At 43.7% G+C, this 20,693-nt stretch overlaps 1 protein-coding gene across 1 annotated transcript in view; it reads left to right on the forward strand.

Moving 5' to 3' along the window:
- Positions 1-20,693, forward strand: part of MTREX (Mtr4 exosome RNA helicase) — a gene marked incomplete at its 3' end in the record, with an annotated part of 118,740 nt that overhangs the window by 77,467 nt on the left and 20,580 nt on the right. Inside the window, 3 exon segments of the mRNA XM_068122445.2 lie at positions 1,655-1,765; positions 2,056-2,244; positions 19,735-19,898. Coding sequence (XP_067978546.1) covers positions 1,655-1,765; positions 2,056-2,244; positions 19,735-19,898 — 464 coding nt within the window.

Consider the following 20,693-nt stretch of genomic DNA (forward strand, 5'->3'; position numbering starts at 1 on the left):
ATTCCTTAAGACTTTTTCATGTGATAGAAGACATATCCAGGAATAAAAATTCATTGAGTTTGTTTTTGTTGCAATTTGTGTGAGGTTGCACAGCTATTTTTCGTCGTAAAATGCCTGTACTATAGGTCCATCAGTGAAGGTCTTATGACCTCACAACAGGAATTTTACTGTTCATTAACAGCTATTTGCAATTGTAGCAGTGCTTTGTACGAATGTTCTATTTTATTTTTTTAAATTTCCTATTGATCATGACTGTTTTGTGTCCAATATATCATTGAAGATTAATAGTAACCAGGGATAGACATTAACTGCTAAACTTGGCTGTCTGCCAGGCAAGTGAAGGAGCCATTTTACTTGTTTGAATCACGATATGGCCTTTAATTATTTACTTCTATGGAGTCCAAGGCTCATCGAGGTGGAGCTGTAATACAAATGAAACACAGACGCATGTAACCAAATAATATGACCCAACCCGACTTGAATTTGGACGAACATGGCCACTGAGCTTAGGGGAAGTAACGTCACTTCCCACAGTACTCATGAGTACCACATGAGTACCAAACTACTGGTGCAATACTCGCTGGGGGAAATTCTTTCTCCCCAATGGAGGCCAACATATGGGGGCTTGTATTCTTCTGCACATGTTATTATTGCATAGCAATTTGGTTAAATACTAACCTGAGAGAGATTGGGTGATCCCACGTGATCATTGCACTGTAGTCTACGGATGACTATCCTCACCAAATGTTCTGCTAAGCAGCTGCTTAACATGTTTTGATTTTTTTGTGCACCAGCACCATCCTGCATGAAGATTATGGTTTTGAGCACACAGTTGATATAGATGAGCATTACTACTTTAACCACCAGTGTGCAGTATAATTCATCTGTGTTTGGGTAAATCTGCAGTCCTTTATTCCTTGCTCTTAAAAAATGCACGTATTGAATCAACACCAGATGGTCACTTGAGAGAATGCAGTGGTGCAACAAAATGAGCGTAGATGTTCAGTTGCCCACATTTACATTTCTGCAGATTCAGTGACTTGTTGTATGAACCTTGCCTCGTCACCTAGTTGGACTGCTCCAACATTCAAGTTCGTTCCTTCTGCGTGACAAATGCCAATGCAGAATTCATGTTCAGCCAGGTGGTCTTGCGTTAAGTTATTGCATGAGCTTTATCTTGTATGGAAACTGTTGACTGCTATTCAAAGCAGTTTGAAATCAGAGAACACAGTATGGCTTTTTGCCAAGCCGTATTATGGAAACTTTGTCTGGATGGCACAGAGGTCGCGCACTCCAAGTGATTTGCGTCACTTGGAGTGCGCGATGTATAATGTATAATGTAACTCGGAACTGCTGGACTCGGACACAGAGGTCGCGCACTCCAAGTGATTTCGACTTGTTTTTCATGCTTCCTTTTCTGTAGTGAATTATGCAAATTGGTGTGATCATTGAGCACTTTGGTGGCCAAATGAATTTATTTTCTTTTTTATTATGCTCATTTTATAACATGTGATAATGTTGTTTTCTAATGCCTGCCTTATTTATTTATTTATTTATTCATCAGCTATGACACTAACATGTTTGGTTAAATTACTGTATAATCATAAGAATGATCAACATGCGATCAGCCATATGTTCTGTGCATTGTCATTAGGTGGTTCCTGTTGCGCTTAACCTCTTGACAGCTCTCAGCAGTGTTCGGCTGTATCTCCCCAAGGATATTCGTCCTTTGGAGGCACGACAAGGCCTACAAAAATCCATTCGGGTACAGTGTTACTGTGTGAATAATCGTCATTGTTGGTTGTTGCCCATGCCCGATCTGTTTTGTCTTTCCCCTATACTGTGGGTATTTGTTCCGCACTCAGTTCCTTGATGAGTCATGATTTTTATCAGTTTTAAAAGTGTCTATTTTTTTTTCCTCGGTTTCTTCAAAAGTAGTTTTAATCGAAAATAAATAATTCCAAATAAAATAATGAGATTCTGTTTTTAAAGTTTCAGCTCTGTGGCATTGCGCGTCAGAGTTTTGTTGATACTTTCCCAATTTCCACCATACAGGAGGTGGAGAGGCGGTTTCCAGATGGTTTGCCCCTTCTCGACCCTGTTGAGGACATGGGGATCAAAGATGAACGCCTTAAACTACTGGTGCAGAAAGTAGAAGCATTTGAGAGGCGCATGTATGCTCATCCGCTACATGGGGATCCAGCACGAAATGAGAAGCTTCAGCTCTGCCAACGAAAGGCTCAAGTATGATGCTTTATAATCTGAAGAAATCCCATGGCGGTTAGAGAAGAGTGCCTTAACCTCAGCGTTACCCACAAAAAGTGGTCGGATGTCAAATCTGGCCAAACCTGAAGTAATTGGAGAAAAAATAAGGGTTAGGGTAATGGTTAGGGTATCTTTTTTTTTTTTTTTTTTAACAAATCATACCATGGTGTGTGCAGGGGACTGTTGGGATTATAGAAGATGGTCGGTCGGATTGTCAAATCAGACATAAAATGAATGAATTAGAACGAAAATAAGGAGCAGAAAAGCTCGGTTCCAAACACGATTTCTGGCTAAAATATGCATCCAAATCCTCTAAATAAGATCGGAATCTGTTTCCCCGACAAAAAGTAACCTGAAATGTTCGTTGCAATATTAGTTTGTATTTTTAAAACATTTTTCGAAGTTGGATCTGGAAAACCGGAGTTAGATTTCTCTAATGTGCAAAATTTACTTCATTGATGTCGAACTCTTAACGTCATTATTTGAACTCACCGAGTGGTGAAACTTAACATGTAAAAAGCTAATTATATCCTCATTTTTAATTGATATGGTTAATAGATATATTTTTAATAGTTCACATATATATTTGCATTGAGTATGTAATTTGTGTGGTTTATGAAAGCGCTGCATAGTAATGGAGCACTCGTTTATTTGTTGTTTTAATTCTATGTATTTATTTATTTATTCATTAGAAAGCCTTTTGGGTTTAGCGTTGTGAATGATTGGGGGGAAATTTCCTGACGTCGAAATCTGATTTTTATGTCACCACAGTGTGGAGGGGATGTTGCAGGGAAGAACGAATGGTTGCATTAACTTGTATAATGTAAAATAAATGAAATATAGCAGCTGGGATGTTTGTACCAACAAGTGCACAGCACAACAATTGAGCCTACACGAGTGTGCATGCTGGGTTCCGAGGTTAGAAAATCGTAAGACATTACCTGATATCTCAGTGTCCACCAAATTTGGCATACGAGTTGTTGGTAACCAGAGGCAGGTCCGAATGGACTCGCAATTCCAAGTGCTCGGACTCAGAACTGCTGGACTCGGAACTGCTGGACTCGGAACTGCTGGACTCGGAACTGCTGGACTCGGAACTGCTGGACTCGGAACTGCTGGACTCGGAACTGCTGGACTCGGAACTGCTGGACTCGGAACTGCTGGACTCGGAACTGCTGGACTCGGAGCTGCTGGACTCGGAGCTGCTGGACTCGGAACTGCAGGACTCGGAACTGCAGGACTCGGAACTGCTGGACTCGGAACTGCTGGACTCGGAACTGCTGGACTCGGAACTGCTGGACTCGGAACTGCTGGACTCGGAACTGCTGGACTCGGAACTGCTGGACTCGGAACTGCTGGACTCGGAACTGCTGGACTCGGAACTGCTGGACTCGGAACTGCTGGACTCGGAACTGCTGGACTCGGAACTGCTGGACTCGGAACTGCTGGACGTCTCCGACTTTGACTCGGAACTCTGCCTGTCTCCGACTTTGACTCGGAACTCTGCATGTCTCCGACTTTGACTCGGAACTCTGCATGTCTCCGACTTTGACTCGGAACTCTGCATGTCTCCGACTTTGACTCGGAACTCTGCATGTCTCCGACTTTGACTCGGAACTCTGCATGTCTCCGACTTTGACTCGGAACTCTGCATGTCTCCGACTTTGACTCGGAACTCTGCATGTCTCCGACTTTGACTCGGAACTCTGCATGTCTCCGACTTTGACTCGGAACTCTGCATGTCTCCGACTTTGACTCGGAACTCTGCATGTCTCCGACTTTGACTCGGAACTCTGCATGTCTCCGACTTTGACTCGGAACTCTGCATGTCTCCGACTTTGACTCGGAACTCTGCATGTCTCCGACTTTGACTCGGAACTCTGCATGTCTCCGACTTTGACTCGGAACTCTGCATGTCTCCGACTTTGACTCGGAACTCTGCACGTCTCCGACTTTGACTCGGAACTCTGCACGTCTCCGACTTTGACTCGGAACTCTGCACGTCTCCGACTTTGACTCGGAACTCTGCACGTCTCCGACTTTGACTCGGAACTCTGCACGTCTCAGACTTTGACTCGGAACTCTGCACGTCTCCGACTTTGACTCGGAACTCTGCACGTCTCCGACTTTGACTCGGAACTCTGCACGTCTCCGACTTTGACTCGGAACTCTGCACGTCTCCGACTTTGACTCGGAACTCTGCACGTCTCCGACTTTGACTCGGAACTTTGCACTTCTCTGACTTTGATTCGGAACTTTGCATATCTCTCCCTGGTTACTCCCTCCTCCGGTGTGATAGACAGAAGCCTCGTCCTGGTGGTGGGGATGCTATCTTTATCAAAAACTCTCTTCCTCACTCTCCCTGCACTGCCCTCCCTCCACCCCACCCACAGGAATACCTCTGGCTATGGCTTCCCCTCCGCTCCCACCTTTTGTTCATATGTGTGTTGTACCGTCCACCAAACAGTGACGACTCCATTTACATCTCGCTGTTTGACAACATGGACCAACTTCTATCCACTCATCCCAACTCTCTTCCTCATATGTGGCGACTTCAACTGTCATCTTGCCAGCTGCCTGGGTGTGGGTACCTCTCTCACCAGCCATTGCACCTCAGCAAAGGACTTCTGCGACCAACTGGGACTGACACAATCTGTCAATTTCCAGACCAGGATCTCGGTCAATGGAGCATCTTCTCTTCTCGACTTGGTTATGACGAACTTCCCTGCAAATGTCTGCTGTTCTTATTCTGCTCCGATCTGTTCATCTGATCATTTCCTTGTGAAAGTGGACATCTCTCTGGCCATTCTCTGAGAGCCTTCTCAGCATTGACGAGCCTGGCATTTCACTCAGGCCGACTGGCACGGTTTTCAAGCAGCCATCAATCATCTGGACTGGTCTCCCATCTCTACTGCCTCTGACATCAACTCATCCTGGGAATTCTTCCAAAGTAAACTGCTCTCTCTCAAACACAGATTTATCCAATATCATCTTCAGTTGTCATACCCTTCCTCCCGTCCATGGTACACTGAATCTAGTGGTGAGGCAGTTGCCCTGAAACAACTTGCCTTCGCCTCATTGAAGGCAAATTCAACTGAAGGTAATCCCAGTTCCTTTCACAAAGCTCGGAACAAGTGTGTGTCTACCCTCAGGAGTGCCAGGAAACAATATATATCTACTCTCAACACTGAACTCTCAAACCTGCCCCCCTCCTCCAAATGTTGGTGGCATCTGGTCAAATCTTTCTGGTGTCTGTTCCCCTTCCTTCCCCTTCCTTCCCCTCCCTTACCTCAAACGGCTACACAGCTGACACCGCACGTGAAAAAGCCGAATGCCTAAACTCTGTGTTTGCCTCAAAATCTTGTTTCCCAAACCCATCGCTCTCTGTACCTACCTTACCCAGTCGTACCCATCTGCTCCTGGACTCTGCGTCCTTCTCTCCTGACAAGGTGGAGAAGTTTCTGTCAAACCTTGACTCTGATTCTGAAACTGGACCAGACGGCATCAGCCCACAAGCCCTAAAATCCTGCTCTGCCACACCATAACACCTTCTCTCTGTTCTCTTCACCCTCTCTTTTGCTCAAGGTCATCTGCCATCTGCTTGGAAATCAGCCAACATTACCGCTTCACACAAAAAGGTGTGAAAACAGATCCTTGCAACTTTCGACCAATCAGCCTGCTCCCAATAATCAGCAAGGTCATGGAATCCATTATCGCTTGTGATATTAAATACTTCCTCTTCTCCAATGGCTTGATCTCGGATCATATATTTGGATTCAGACCAGGTCATTGTACTCTGGACATGCTGCTTCTGCTGTCTCAACAATGGATGGAGGCCCTCAATGCCAAACAGGAAATCAGAGCTGTCTCCCTTGACATATCTCATGCCTTCGACACGGTCTGTCACCCCGCCCTGCTCACCCAACTCTCCTCCGATGGTATCCATGGAAACCTTAACGCATGACTTGCTGACTTCCTCTCTGGTCGTAGTAAACGTGTGGCCCTGAATGGAATTCTCTTGTCTCCACTTCCTGTCCAGGATGGAGTTCCTCATGGCAGTGTTCTGGGCCCTGTGCTTTTTTTTGGGCTTCATTAATGATCTCTCTGACTCTCGAAAATCCTCTCTATCTCTTTGCTGACGACTCCACTCTCTGCCGCTCCATATCTCAACCCTCAGATCGGCAAGGAGCAGCCTCTTCACTCTCTGCAGACCTGGATAATATCTCAAACTGGTCAAACATGTGTGACATGTCTTTCAATCCTGACAAATCTCACACTCTCACTTTGTCTCTCTGAAAAGACTGTCTGGACAACCCTCCCATCTACTTTCTGAACAATCCTCTTGTAGAAGTTCTGTCACTCAAGCTTTTGGGTCTCACTATCTGCCATGATCTGCCCTGGGAAAACCACATTTCCAAGCTGGCCTCCAAAGCCAGTCGCTGACTGGGCATCCTCCATCGTGCAAAGTCCTTTCTGGGCACTTCTGAGCTCCTCACCACATACAAAGCTTTCATCCGCAACTCAATGGAATACTGCTCTCCCCTCTGTGCAGGCGCTCCTGCCTCACACCTAGCTCGGGTTCACGCTGTTGAAACCAAAGCTTTCAGAATCATTGGAATCTCCCATGATGAAGCTGATTCTGAGGGCCTCTCTCTCTCTCACCGCAGGCTGGTTGGTGGTCTTTCTGTCTTCTACCGACTCCTCTCCGGCCTTGCTCCGCCTGCTCTGGTTGTGCTCTGTCCCCCAAATCTTCCTGCAGGACGCACAAGATCTGCCAGCAACCCTCTTCTGGTGAAACTGCCAAATTCTTTACTTCCTATCACTAATCCTCTCTTGATACAGTACAAGCAACCTTTACCTTAGTCTGGCTATTTCATTCTAAAGGTGTGTGCTATTTTTACCCTCAACCTTAAAAGGACTGGGCTTTTTCGGAGGCTCAAAATACTTAGGGGCAGGGGGTGGGAAGGGAGGACATGATAGATCTCCCCCTATGATCAGCTATAGAATGTTCAATCGTTACTAAATTTGGCATGTGCATCATGTTCCATATAATCTCCAACAATCTGTTGTTCATTTTAGTAAATTAATGTATTTTAATAATCACAAGCTAATTAATTATGCCTATACTTGTCGAATATTCCAATATGCAGCACTCGCACATTATGAAACCTAGTCAAACTTCATGTGATAAGTCAAGAATAACCCATTTTATTTGTTTTGTATCAAAACATGCACAAGTCTCAAAAGAAAAAAAAAAAAAAAAAGTCAAGAAACAGCGCAGTGTAATCTCGAGTGGTTGTGAAGAAATCGTGAAATTCATGGAGGGGTGGTTGATAATGCCTCCCACCCCAGTCCTTTTCGGGTTAATACAGCGTAGAATTCCCGCATACACCACCACCAACCAATGTTGCCCATATGAAACATTCCTCACACTGCACTTGGTCTTCATTTAAATCCCCTTGCTTCCTCGCTGCCCATTTTGCTTCACTGTGTTCTTGCATGTTTCTGGATACATTTCCTTTTCTATTTAAATATATTTTTCCACACCACTGGGCGGCTTGTCTAATTGCAGCCCTGAAAGGTAACTACCGCCTAATGGTCTGTAACTTTGACAAAGCAGCAACCAATCGATAGCAGAGCAACAATCACACTCGCATTATTCGCTTAAATGCATGACAACCAGACTGTCCTGCCTGTCATGGTTTATTTGTCGACACGTACACAAGGTTACCCCTCAATGATGCACTCCTCCAAGTAACCAAAACCAATACAATCCTTTGTATGCAACTTACCTTACAACACTTGAACCCATTGTACAAGAAACGTTTTTAAAATGGGGGGAAAAAATTGTTAATCTCTCCTAGTGATGCGTGAAGCCACAAAATTCCTGTCCTCTCTGAAATCTTGTTAGACCAGTAATGTGGATGTAATGTTTTCATGTTTTTGTGAATTTGTATGTTTAAAGCTGAATATGCATATTATATATATTTTAAATAGGGCGATACTCCTGGGTGCTCATGTGATAGAATAAAGCAGTACAGTATACTACACTGACTAGAGGTATTTAAACAGTATCACGGTATATATATAAAAAAATAACCACCTTTAGAGGCCATTTTTCCCCGCAAAGCGGGGGTTGGCCTTTTTCGGGAACCGTGGTTGTTGTTGTTTTTCGGTCCCCTTTTTGAAGCAATGTTTTACGGCCGGATGCCCTTCCTGACGCCAACCCTTTTTGCCGCCTTTAACGACAAACAGGGAATTACCAGTGAACTGGTACTCAATTAGCCGACCTCGGAAGGATGACAGGCTGAGTCAACCCCCCTGGTGTTAATTCAGCGATTGACCGGGATTCGAACCCAGGATCCTGGGATCCTAAGCCGGCACCCTAGCCGCTAGCCCAACACTAGGGTTCTCTAGTGTACTAGGGTTCGCTAGCCGGCACTAGGGCACGAGGGTACGGTATGTTAAACCAATTTCAATGGTTGCCAGAAGACCAGGCAGCATGTAGAATTATATTTAACAAACAAACAAACAAACAAATACCTATTTCAGGGGAAACCCCCACCCCCCCACCCCCCCCCCCCCCCTCCCCGGTGACCCCTGCCATGAACAAACATTAGTACGTCATGGGTGATGAAGGTTGTGGCCAGGTTTCAAATTGTGTGTGTACTTTCTGGGAAATAGCTTTTTTGGGGGGGGGTGCTTGTTTTTTTTTGGGGGGGGGGCAACACCCACCAGCCCTCCCCCCTATTTTAAAACCCCCTGTAGACCCTCTTAGGGCCCGATTCTTTTATTATTATTAATTTATTATTTTCTTTCTTTTTTTAATGCTGTGAACAAACTTTGGTACATCACAGGTGATGAAGGTTGTGGTCGTTTCATTGAAATAGTGTGTGTAGATTCAGAGAAGAAAGCAAATTCCCATTTGGGGGAGGGTCAAACCTCGATCTACTTTGATCGCCGGTATATCCCCATTGACGGTTTTTTTTTTTTTTTCCCCCTCCCCCCATGCCATGAACAATCTTTGCAACATACCAAATATCATTTGTGCCAAATTTGGTCACAATCCCAGCAGCGTTTTTTGGAGAAGAAGTTGCAAGTGTTTATATGGACTGACCGACTGACGCACCATCGCATAAGCTCCCTGGAACTATGTTCCAGGTTCGCTTAAAAACAACAGGTTATAAGACTTGATCCTACTATATGAAATAAGGGAATTCTCTATGTATGTGTGAATGTCTAAAAATCATAGAAAAAAGCAGGGCTGGGTCGATCTTCACCAAATTTGGCATACTGCAGTGGGGGTGGAGGAGAAGACTTACCTGCAATGGGGGGTGGGGGAGAAGACTTACCTGCAATGGGGGGTTGGGGAGAAGACTTACCTGCATGGGGGAGGGAGGGGGTGGGGGAGAATACTTACTATTTTCACTTGTGCAAGTGGTTTACTGACCCCTGCTGCAGATGACAGAAGTTTATTGGCCACGGCAAAAAATATATTTGCCCCACATTCCCCACTATCCCTCCCCTTCCCTCCCAGGCTGCGCCCAAAGGGAGCAAGTGCTTCTAGTTGAGTAAACATTTATTTGGCCAAACAGATGCTCCATTCTCTCCCCTCACACCCCCTTTACCATATCGCCATTTAATATTTTTTTCCAATTTACTGATAGTCTTCCTGACGCCAACCCTTTTTGCCGCCTTTAACGACAAACGGGGAATTACCAGTGAACTGGTACTCAATTAGCCGACCTCGGAAGGATGACAGGCTGAGTCAACCCCCCTGGCGTTAATTCAGCGATCGACCGGGATTCGAACCCAGGATCCTAGGATCCTAAGCCGGCACCCTAGCCGCTAGCCCAACACCAGGGTCCTGCCCTGCACCAGGTCCTGCCCTGGTGTTGGGCTAGCGGCTAGGGTGCCGGCTTAGGATCCTAGGATCCTGGGTTCGAATCCCGGTCGATCGCTGAATTAACGCCAGGGGGGTTGACTCAGCCTGTCATCCTTCCGAGGTCGGCTAATTGAGTACCAGTTCACTGGTAATTCCCTGTTTGTCGTTAAAGGCGGCAAAAAGGGTTGGCGTCAGGAAGGGCATCCGGCCGTAAAACATTGCTTCAAAAAGGGGACCAAAAAACAACAACAACCACGGTTCCCGAAAAAGGCCAACCCCCACTTTGCGGGGAAAAATGGCCTCAAAAGGTGGTTATTATTTATATATATATATTGTTGCGGAGATGAGGATTGTATATTTTTTGATTGTGTGCTGTACTATTATTATTATTGTTTATTCTGCACCCCCCTACCTCCGGAGCTGTGTAAAGGTGAAAGGGCATCCCATACTTAGTCCACAAGCATACACGTCAGCCAAGTAATAGAATACCCCTGTTGATAGTTATCTCTTATTCTGTGTTCTAGGGTAAGGCTATGTCTCCCATTAATTGAAGTACTCCATTGCACCAGTGAAAGAGAATAGATCCCCTTTCATTCCCATCCCCAAAACCTCCATTTCCTATCACATCCCCTGTCGTCATTGCTGAGCCCTCGATTGCCCAATTACCTCCCCTCCAATAACCGCCATTGACCACGAGGCTCGAGTCGGGGAAGAAAGGCGTGTCTCCACCTCGTCATAGAGGGGAAGAGGGGCGTGCCCGCCCGTCGTCATCCATGGCGGAGCCCGAGGGTCGCGCGACCAACCAGGGCCGAGGTGAGCACCCCGATGGGCGTGTCCTGAAGGCCGGCGGCTGAATCGCCGGAGGCGTTATAAAGGCGTGCACGCAGGAAGCAAGTGAGTCGGTTGCCAGAGAGAGTTGGTCACAAAGAGTTGGTCTGAGTTGGTTGAGAGTCGGTCGTCAAGTGGAGAGTGGTGAAGAGTCAGTCAGTAGAGGTGGTGGTCAAGTGGTTGCGTTGGTTGCGGTGAGGAGTCGAGGAGGGAGGAGATCAGAAGACAGGAAGGCCTTGAGTTGGACTAAGCAAGAGAGGAAGTTGTTGGATTGGGTGGGACTAAGGAAGGAGAGAGAACCCGTCACACCAATCCCCCAAGCTCCGCGTTGGCTCCACCAAGCGTTCACCTCCACCAAGGCTCCACCAAGCTCCGCGTTGGCTCCACCAAGCGTTCACCTCCACCAAAGCTCCACCAAGCTCCGCGTTGGCTCCACCAAGCGTTCACCTCCAGCCATCCACCTCCTGCCATTCCTGTCATTCCCCGCGTGAGTCTGTCTTTTGTTTGTTCTGTCCTGGGTTAATTAAGACTGTAGGTAAGCTAGTATTTTCCCTGTGTCACCTGCGTCTTATGTGCTTGTAAATAAACGTGACTGCTTTCTTTTTGCTTATGTGTGTAAATAGTAAATAAATTTAGTAGTATTTCCAACCTTTTTGTCTTCATTTTCCTCTTTGCATTGCGTCGTTTTCGTCTTTTCCCTCATTGACTAGCTGCGGTGCGATCCGGCCAACGTTTGGGTGGAATCGGGTGAGTCGGGGATCCTGTAACGGTCGCGGCAATACCACCGCTCGGTAAATAACATCTTAATCCGCGATCTGTAACAATATATTGAGAATATTAATTGTAAGCACCTTTAAAATGAGTGAGTCTCAGGAGGTTTAATGTCATATGATGATGTTACCTCATCTTTAGGTCACAGGTTTATTTTATAAGAGTAGAGTACCGAAGCACAGTATACGACAAGTGCCGCAATTATAGATAATAATAATAATAATAATGCAGGACACCATTTGGTTCAGCAAGGCTTGCACAATGCTTGCCAACTTATGTCCGTTTGTGTATGCTCTATCCTTTGTAAATGCTGAGCATCAAGCAAGGAAGCAGCACATACCATTTTCAAGCCTTTGGTGTGAACCACGTCCTGGTGTCAGGGCAGACGCTCTAACTGTTACACCACTGAGATAATTGCAGATTCTAGATTACGCTTTTTGGAAGTTGAAGCAACCTTTACAACCTTGTAACTGAGCTATTTATGCCTCCGCTGACGAAGTCGCCAGAGACATTATGTTTTAGGGTCGTCCATCTGTCCGACCTTATGTGAGTCTGTGATAGGTTCTAGTTACTGCAATCACTTAGAATAACTGAAGGGATGTAAATCCAATTTGGTACAAGTATTATGATGCAAATATGAACTGATTCGATTATGGGGTCAAAGGTCAGAGGTGGCCCATTAGGTTAAAATTCTGTTACCCAACTAACTTATGAACCAGTGATGGGATTTTGACCAAACTTGGTACAACCATACAGTCACGTGAAAAAGTAAGTACACCCCATGTAAAGTTTTGACTTTTTCAACATATTTCAACATACAGCTATTTGATCTTCATTTCAACAATATTGATGGATAAAGGTGATATAATATAACAAATATCATGAAACATTTACATTTTGTAGTCCATTGTATAATTTAAATAAACATAAATGCAAATTTTGCATGTGGAAAAAGTAAGTACACCCTTGGCTCTCATAGGTGGTATTGCCCCCTTTGGCAGAAACAACCTCAAGAAGGCGTTTCTTATAACTGTCTACCAGTCTCTGACATCGACTGGGAGAAATTTTTGCCCACTCCTCCATGCAGAATTCTTTCAACTGTGCGATGTTTGAGGGGTTTCTTGAATGCACAGCTCGTTTCAAATCCCCCCACAACATCTCGATGGGATTTAGATTCGGGCTTTGACTTGGCCATTCCAGAACCCTCCATTTCTTTCTTTTCAGCCATTCCTTAGTGGATTTACTGGTATGTTTAGGGTCATTGTCATGTTGCAAGGTCCACCTTCGGTTGAGCTTCAACTTTCCAACAAATGGCCTCACATTATCCTCAAGCACCCTCTGGTTCAATGAAGAATTCATAGTGGATTCTATGATGGTGAGCTGCCCAGGCCCTGATGCAGCAAAGCTGCCCCAAACCATAATATTTCCACCACCAATGCTTTACAGTTGGTATCACGTTCTTTTGGTCAAATGCTGTCTTTGGTTTTCGCCAAACATGTCTTCTGGTACTGTGGCCAAATAGCTCTACCTTTGACTCATCTGTCCAGAGCACATTGTTCCAGAAGTGCTGGTCTTTGCCTAGGTGTTCATTGGCAAACTTTAGTCTTGCCCTGATGTTCTTTCTGGACAGCAATGGTTTCCTCCTGGCGCACCTCCCATGAAGATCAAATTTGTGCAGCCTCTTTCTAATGGTAGACTCGTGCACTTTGACATCAACAGTGACAAGAGCTACCTGTAGGTCCCGTGATGACATTCTGGGGGTTCTTAGAGACTTCTTTCAGCATCTTGCGGTCTGCTCTCGGGCTGAACTTGCTGGGGCGGCCTGGCCTGAACAAGTTGGCAGTTGTTTGGAATCTTCTTAGTCTGGAGGCATATCCCCAAAAGTGGCCTAGAAAAGGTGGTAGGGGTACACTCATGTTACAAGCTGGCAACAATGTTTTTCTGAAAGCCCAGACCTCTAGGAACCCAAAAAGTCTTGTTGCCAGCTTGGGAAATGGTTTGGACCAGATTTGTGGCCATTTTTCAAAATGGCCGCCTACATTTTTGGTGTTTTCTAATATTTGAGCTCTAGAACTTATATCTGGCTGTCTTAAAGGTCTCTAGGGTTATGACCTTATAACATATAGTCATACAACAATCCTCACCCAAATTGGGGTGCATGGCATATCTATAAGTGGTTTTATTGAAGCAAAAAGGCAAAAATATGCCTGAAAAACGCCTTCATTTTGATTTTTCCAAATCACTAAATTGCATACTGTGAAGTTGTTCTTTGGTCAATTTCTTTCAAAATAGTTTTAAAATTTGCCCAGATCCCTCCTCTTCATTAGCAAATCTTCAGGAATATACCCAAGTTCTCAGAAAATATGTTTTATGCATGATCAGCTACCCCTACCCCCTAAATCACAAAACGTGCCAATTTTCAATATTTCCAGATTCCAACCAATATCATTGTTGTATGACTTTTTCTCATCATGATAGGTCCAAATTAACTTACTCTATGTGATTAGGTGTTAATAAAAATTGAATTTCACACTTTAGTGAAAATCCAAGATGGCTGCCAAATGGCCATAGAATATTTGGTGGCGCGAGACCATAAGACTGCAATTTCATTCAGAGGCACTTCTAAAATGTTCCATTTATACTAAATATATGAGGCACTACTATTCTATAGGTCACATGTATGTGAAAGAGTCTTGATGAGTTGAAGATGTATTATTTTAGAGGGGGACTTTATGTAAAATTTATGTTTTATAACATTTGAATTTCAGGAAAGTAGTGTGGATTTGGAAGTGCCTTGTTTGCGGAGTATATTAGTTCCAACATAGCTGACAAACAAGGCACTTACATAAATGAAGACATAGAAGATTGTAAAATATAAGCTATATTATTTAATGTAAAACAAAAATAAACATACATAACTTGTATACATAATGCAAACATTATTATGTTACACTGATCCAAACAATACAAACGTCAATGCAATGCTTGCACCTTTAAACTAAACAAATATTTGGCACTGAATTAACAAAGTCATACCCAACAAGCTAATCTGGCTATTCATACATAAGTGACAGAATGTGGGATACAGTCATATCATAGACTAGTAATACATTGGTGGAACAGAGCTGAAGCAAGACTAGTTACATTACGTCAAATACAGCCAGCATAGTAACAATATGACATTATGGAATATACTCAAGTTTCCATGCATGTCGTCTAATCACTATCGGAGTCATTGAGGGGGTTCCTGCATAAGTCTGCACATTTGCATGCCAATGTGCACCGCAATCCATTTTTCCTACAGTTGCACCTGCCAGTTAGACATGGACGGGCCTTTGAGGTACATGCACACGTCGCAATTTTGACACATTCTGCTGTGAGCCCTTCCTTGGTCATGAGACGGGGCATCAGCTGGTTGTCCTCAAGGTACCAGCCGGATGTTGTTGGATTGGGGATTCCTGGATTTGGCACATTGGCATTTCGCCACACAAAGGCTTGATGATGTGCCCTTAAAATGTGCTGCTGCAATGCATCCTCTGTTGGTGGCATGTTCTCTGGCTTTTTACCAACTTTTCTGAATTGGGAACATCTCAGCGCCTGGATTTCCTTTGCGTCTCCTTTCGGGTTGTAAAGACGGCAGACAAACTCCTCAGCCTTTGCACAAATCTCTTCACTTGGAACATGTGCAACCCCTAGCTGGGAGAGTAGGTGAGGAACTTCAGTACAGTTGCTCATCAAAGGTAAGTACTGTATACGTTTGCCCTAGTGCAGCAGTCATCCTTTGGCAGTTTTGAATCACTGTCCAGATGGTGTCAAACTCATGTGCAGGCTCATTGATAATTATCGGCATAGGCCCTACTGTAGTCTTTGCTGGATTCACATCAGACACACGCTGGTTAAATGCTGTCCAGCCTGGAACATGCTGGTCCTCGGTGTGAGACTGACGTGCAAGGAGCCATGACACATCTATGGCCATAGCCTCAGAGATAACCTGGGCATCCGATTCCATATACCAATCAGCTTTCACAGCTACTGGAAATGTTGCTTCGGGTTTCTGGGTGCCCATGCCTGAAGGTTGAATCTCATTGAAATGCTCTGGCACAGTTACAGATCTGCTACTGCTTGACTTGACATCAGGTGCAATGGTCTTTTCGCCAGGTATGCTTCTTCGAAAGGCAGCAGACTGTGAGGCATGAAAGGAGCCTTGACCGTCAAGGGTCTCCTCTATGATGTCAATGTTATCATTAGCATATCTGATGTATCCTTGGTAGGTAGCTTGTGCAAAATTCAGGGGTATTATTGTGTTGTTTTGCTCAACATATCTGGCCAAGACAGAGTTTGCAAGGGCAGTGTCAGCTCTTCTTACAGTTTCATAACTAACACCATGTCCTGCAGCATGCATTAGTTGCACCAAGTCCTTGGACCTTGTTGCTTGGTGAACAGTGAGAGCTAGCCCTAGTTGCTTTGGTGTCTGCTTTCTGCCACCAGATGCCAAACATACTATGTCCTGTGCTATGCTCAAAATCCTTTTGCTTTCTCCATCATCATCACCTTCGGAGGTCCCTTCAGAATCTTCAAATATGCTGTCACAATCACACAGCAGGCGTAGGAAAATGTAAAGGCTTTCAGGAACCACCTTCTGTGCACTTTCAGTATTGATGTCTCCAATATCTGAGTGTCCTGGCATTGTCTTGATGTCATTTCTCATTTTGACTGCCACTCTGTAAAGCCAACTCAAGAGTTCCTTGTCCTTTGTTTCGGCTGAGAAAGATGGAATGTGCTGGGAGGTTTCATCAGAATCTTGTATCTCACTTTGTTCTAGCTCATCTGCCATCTCTGCTAAGTTCTGAACAACAATACCTGTTTGAATTAGTGGGAAGACTAGAAGTGAATCCTGTTGATTCATGGACTGTACAAAATCTGCCCTATCTCCTAATACCCTTTTGACTTTGTTCTTGAATGCTTTGTAACTCTGTCGGTCACATTGCTCCACACAGACACTGAAGTCTCTTCTCATCATGTAACAGTATTGGTGCCAGATGGTTTTCATGGTATAGATGTCTCCTCCAGACAGCCCAGCATCCACCTCCTCGATCATTTTGTTGAAACAAACATCTGGTGGATATTCTGGGCCTTCTTCTACCACAGTTGACTCAGACTTCCTCCTGAAGGTTACATAACAAGGAAGGTGGTACTTCCCTTCAGCAGCTATTAGGTCACTTATTCCTGCCAACCGGCATCTCATAATCTTGTTCTTTTGAGCATCATTTAGTATTCTGTCTGAGGTCTCTAAAGTGGCTACATTCCTCAATTGCTTTCCTGCCTTATCCTCCTGACAGAAAATACATTTGTCCCAGGACACTGAAGCAACTGATGCTCTAGAAGAGGGGCGAATGCATGTAGATGGTTGGTCACACGAGTCCTTTGCTTCCTTTTCATGCCGATTTTTCAGTCTCTCAATATGGTTGGCATGTGTAAACTTTGAATAACAGCCCCTGTGCCATACTATGTGTTCTTTTTCATCATCAAGGTCAATACTCTGTATTCTGTCAAGTGTTGAGATGTACTCATGGTCATGGTATTTCTGTCTCGTAATCACACAGTCTTTAAAGCGTTCGAGACCAACATCTGTGGGCTTGGTTGTCTTTTCATTTTTTCTGTTGCCTTGGCAAATGAAGCATGTGCTCCAGTCGATGTCCAGTGCAACTGATTCTCTCTTCCGTCTCCCGCCTATCACAGCTACAGGTTCCATCTTCATTCATATCTGGAAAGAGACAAAGACTATGTCTACCACAACACTGAAAGCTATTTACAGCACATGCAACAAGCAATATGTTATAGTACATTGTTAACACAACAATTATGTTAAAATGATGATTCGGGCAGGACCTGAGGAAGGATACAAAGGAAAGCATCATTATTGCAATATATTATGTCTCAAAAATGTGTTGGTATCAAATGGTAGACTGCATTACCTTAACTTAACGTCATAATGTGAAATATTATATTTTATTGGCCATTTGGCAGCCATCTTGGATTTTCACTAAAGTGTGAAATTCAATTTTTATTAACACCTAATCACATAGAGTAAGTTAATTTGGACCTATCATGATGAGAAAAAGTCATACAACAATGATATTGGTTGGAATCTGGAAATATTGAAAATTGGCACGTTTTGTGATTTAGGGGGTAGGGGTAGCTGATCATGCATAAAACATATTTTCTGAGAACTTGGGTATATTCCTGAAGATTTGCTAATGAAGAGGAGGGATCTGGGCAAATTTTAAAACTATTTTGAAAGAAATTGACCAAAGAACAACTTCACAGTATGCAATTTAGTGATTTGGAAAAATCAAAATGAAGGCGTTTTTCAGGCATATTTTTGCCTTTTTGCTTCAATAAAACCACTTATAGATATGCCATGCACCCCAATTTGGGTGAGGATTGTTGTATGACTATATGTTATAAGGTCATAACCCTAGAGACCTTTAAGACAGCCAGATATAAGTTCTAGAGCTCAAATATTAGAAAACACCAAAAATGTAGGCGGCCATTTTGAAAAATGGCCACAAATCTGGTCCAAACCATTTCCCAAGCTGGCAACAAGACTTTTTGGGTTCCTAGAGGTCTGGGCTTTCAGAAAAACATTGTTGCCAGCTTGTAACATGAGTGTACCCCTACTGTCACATTTCCTGGAAGTGCCTCCAGACTATCTCCACTTGTAGATGATCTTCCGGACAGTCGAATGATTGATTTCTAATTGTTTGGAGATCCTTTTAAACCCTTCCCGACTCGAAGGCATCTATAATCTTCTTCATGAAGGCCTCAGAGAGCTATTTTGGTCTAGGCATGGTGACGCCGCACACTTCAACAACAAAGAGCAAACCAAACTAGATGTCTGAGGTTTAAATAAGACAGGTTCCTCCAAGATCCTCTCTAACGATGTTCTAATCATTTGCACCTGAGCTGGTGTACCTGATTCTAATTTTAGGTATTTGAAGTAGTGATAAATGTAGGGGTGTACTTACTTTTTCCACATGTGAAATTTGCATTTATGTTTATTTAAATTATACAATGGAGTACAAAATGTAAATGTTTCATGATATTTGTTATATTATATCACCTTCATCTATCAATATTGTTGAAATGAAGATCAAATAGCTGTATGCTGAAATATTTTGAAAAAGTCAAAACTTTACATGGGGTGTGCTTACTTTTTCACATGACTGTATATTATGATGCAAAGATGAACCGATTCGATTTCACCATCGAGAGGTCAGAGGTTACATCAGGTAAAAATGTGATACTTGTGAACAGCTGAAGGGATTTAAATCAAGCTTGGTACATGTATGTATAATGATGTAGAGATGAACTGATTAGATTTTAGCATGAAGAGGTCAAAGGTCATGTCAGGTAAAAATGTTATTGAGGTAGGGATTTGAGTTTGTCCATGAATGTACTGTCCATGTTGTTATTGAGGTAGGGATTTGAACCAAGTACATGTACCATGACATGTGTACAGATTAGATATTGAGGTCATTTGGTCTTGAGTTTTTAGGTCGAAGTTAGAGTAAGCAAAGACTTAATGATGGCCAACGTTGGCATATTGTGGGCGGAGGCATGTTGGCCAACGTTGTGGCGTCAAATTATGTCTAGTTCCATGATATTCTTCTTTGTTCGTGTCATGATTTAGTTCTTCTGGGTTGAATGTGTGATGTATCATGCCTCCCACAGCAGGAACGATTTGTGTTCATGCTTGCTTGGGAGTCCAACGTCCGCTAATTCCAAAGTGTCTGTCTGGCATCATTATTTTGATGTCGCTTACTTTGCAAAGGCTGTGCAGACAGTGTCACATTATGGAGTGTCACGTAAATGATTTGGCTGACATTTAATTTTGCATTCATGATATTTAGCGAGTGATAACTTGTTTCCTTTTAACTTTCTTCTCTCGTTTTTATTCTAATTGGTTGCTGTTTTTGGTGCAGCTCGTGCTGAACGTGAAGGCTTTGCGGAAGCAGCTGCGTCATGCGTTCACCATACTTCAGATGGATGAGCTCAAGTGCCGCAAGCGTGTTCTCCGGCGGCTGGGTTATGCCACATCTAGTGATGTCATTGAACTAAAGGGTCGTGTTGCTTGCGAGATCAGCAGGTACCGTACTAGCTGCAATTTGTGAAATCTGGGGCACATAAAAATGTGAATTAATTTGGTTGTAGCCTAGTGCATTGCCTCATGAGATGGACGAGCAACAAAGTTATGATGCACAGTTATTGTGTGCAAGGTATGTTTTGTTTCTCCCATTCTACAGCATTTTCCCATAATCATGAATGGTCGTCTTTTTTTTAACATTTTTAACATTTTTTAAATTTTAAGTGATATCCTTTGTGAGTACCATTAAGAGGTTTGCATGCATGCATGATTGCCCTACCATGCACATCCCTCGTACTGCTCTGCATCTTTGTCAGGCGGTGTGTGAGAAGGGTGCTTGACTGTGGGATATTGAGGGATTTATAATGAACCCCATTGTCTCAAGTGTCTGATTTGATTAAAATTATTTATATATTGCCATGCGGTTACCAGTGCCACTCGACAGCAATGCTGCGTGAGACGAACGTCCATGTCGGGAGGTATGGCTCCCACGAATGGCTGGCTTGATTCAAATTTACAGGTTATACAGTCACGTGAAAAAGTAAGTACACCCCATGTAAAGTTTTGACTTTTTCAACATATTTCAACATACAGCTATTTGATCTTCATTTCAACAATATTGATAGATAAAGGTGATATATAATATGAATGATCGTTTTTAAGGCCATTTTCCCCGCTAGAGCGGGGGTTAGCCTTGCGGGCCCCATGACAATCATGGTTCCCTGTTTGAGGCAATGTTTTTATGGCTGGATGCCCTTCCTGACGCCAACCCTTAGTCGCCTCTTACGATGCGCAGGG

This window comes from Myxine glutinosa, chromosome 1 (genome assembly GCF_964187855.1).
Source record: "Myxine glutinosa chromosome 1, kmMyxGlut1.1, whole genome shotgun sequence".
Classification (NCBI taxonomy): Eukaryota; Metazoa; Chordata; class Myxini; order Myxiniformes; family Myxinidae; genus Myxine; species Myxine glutinosa.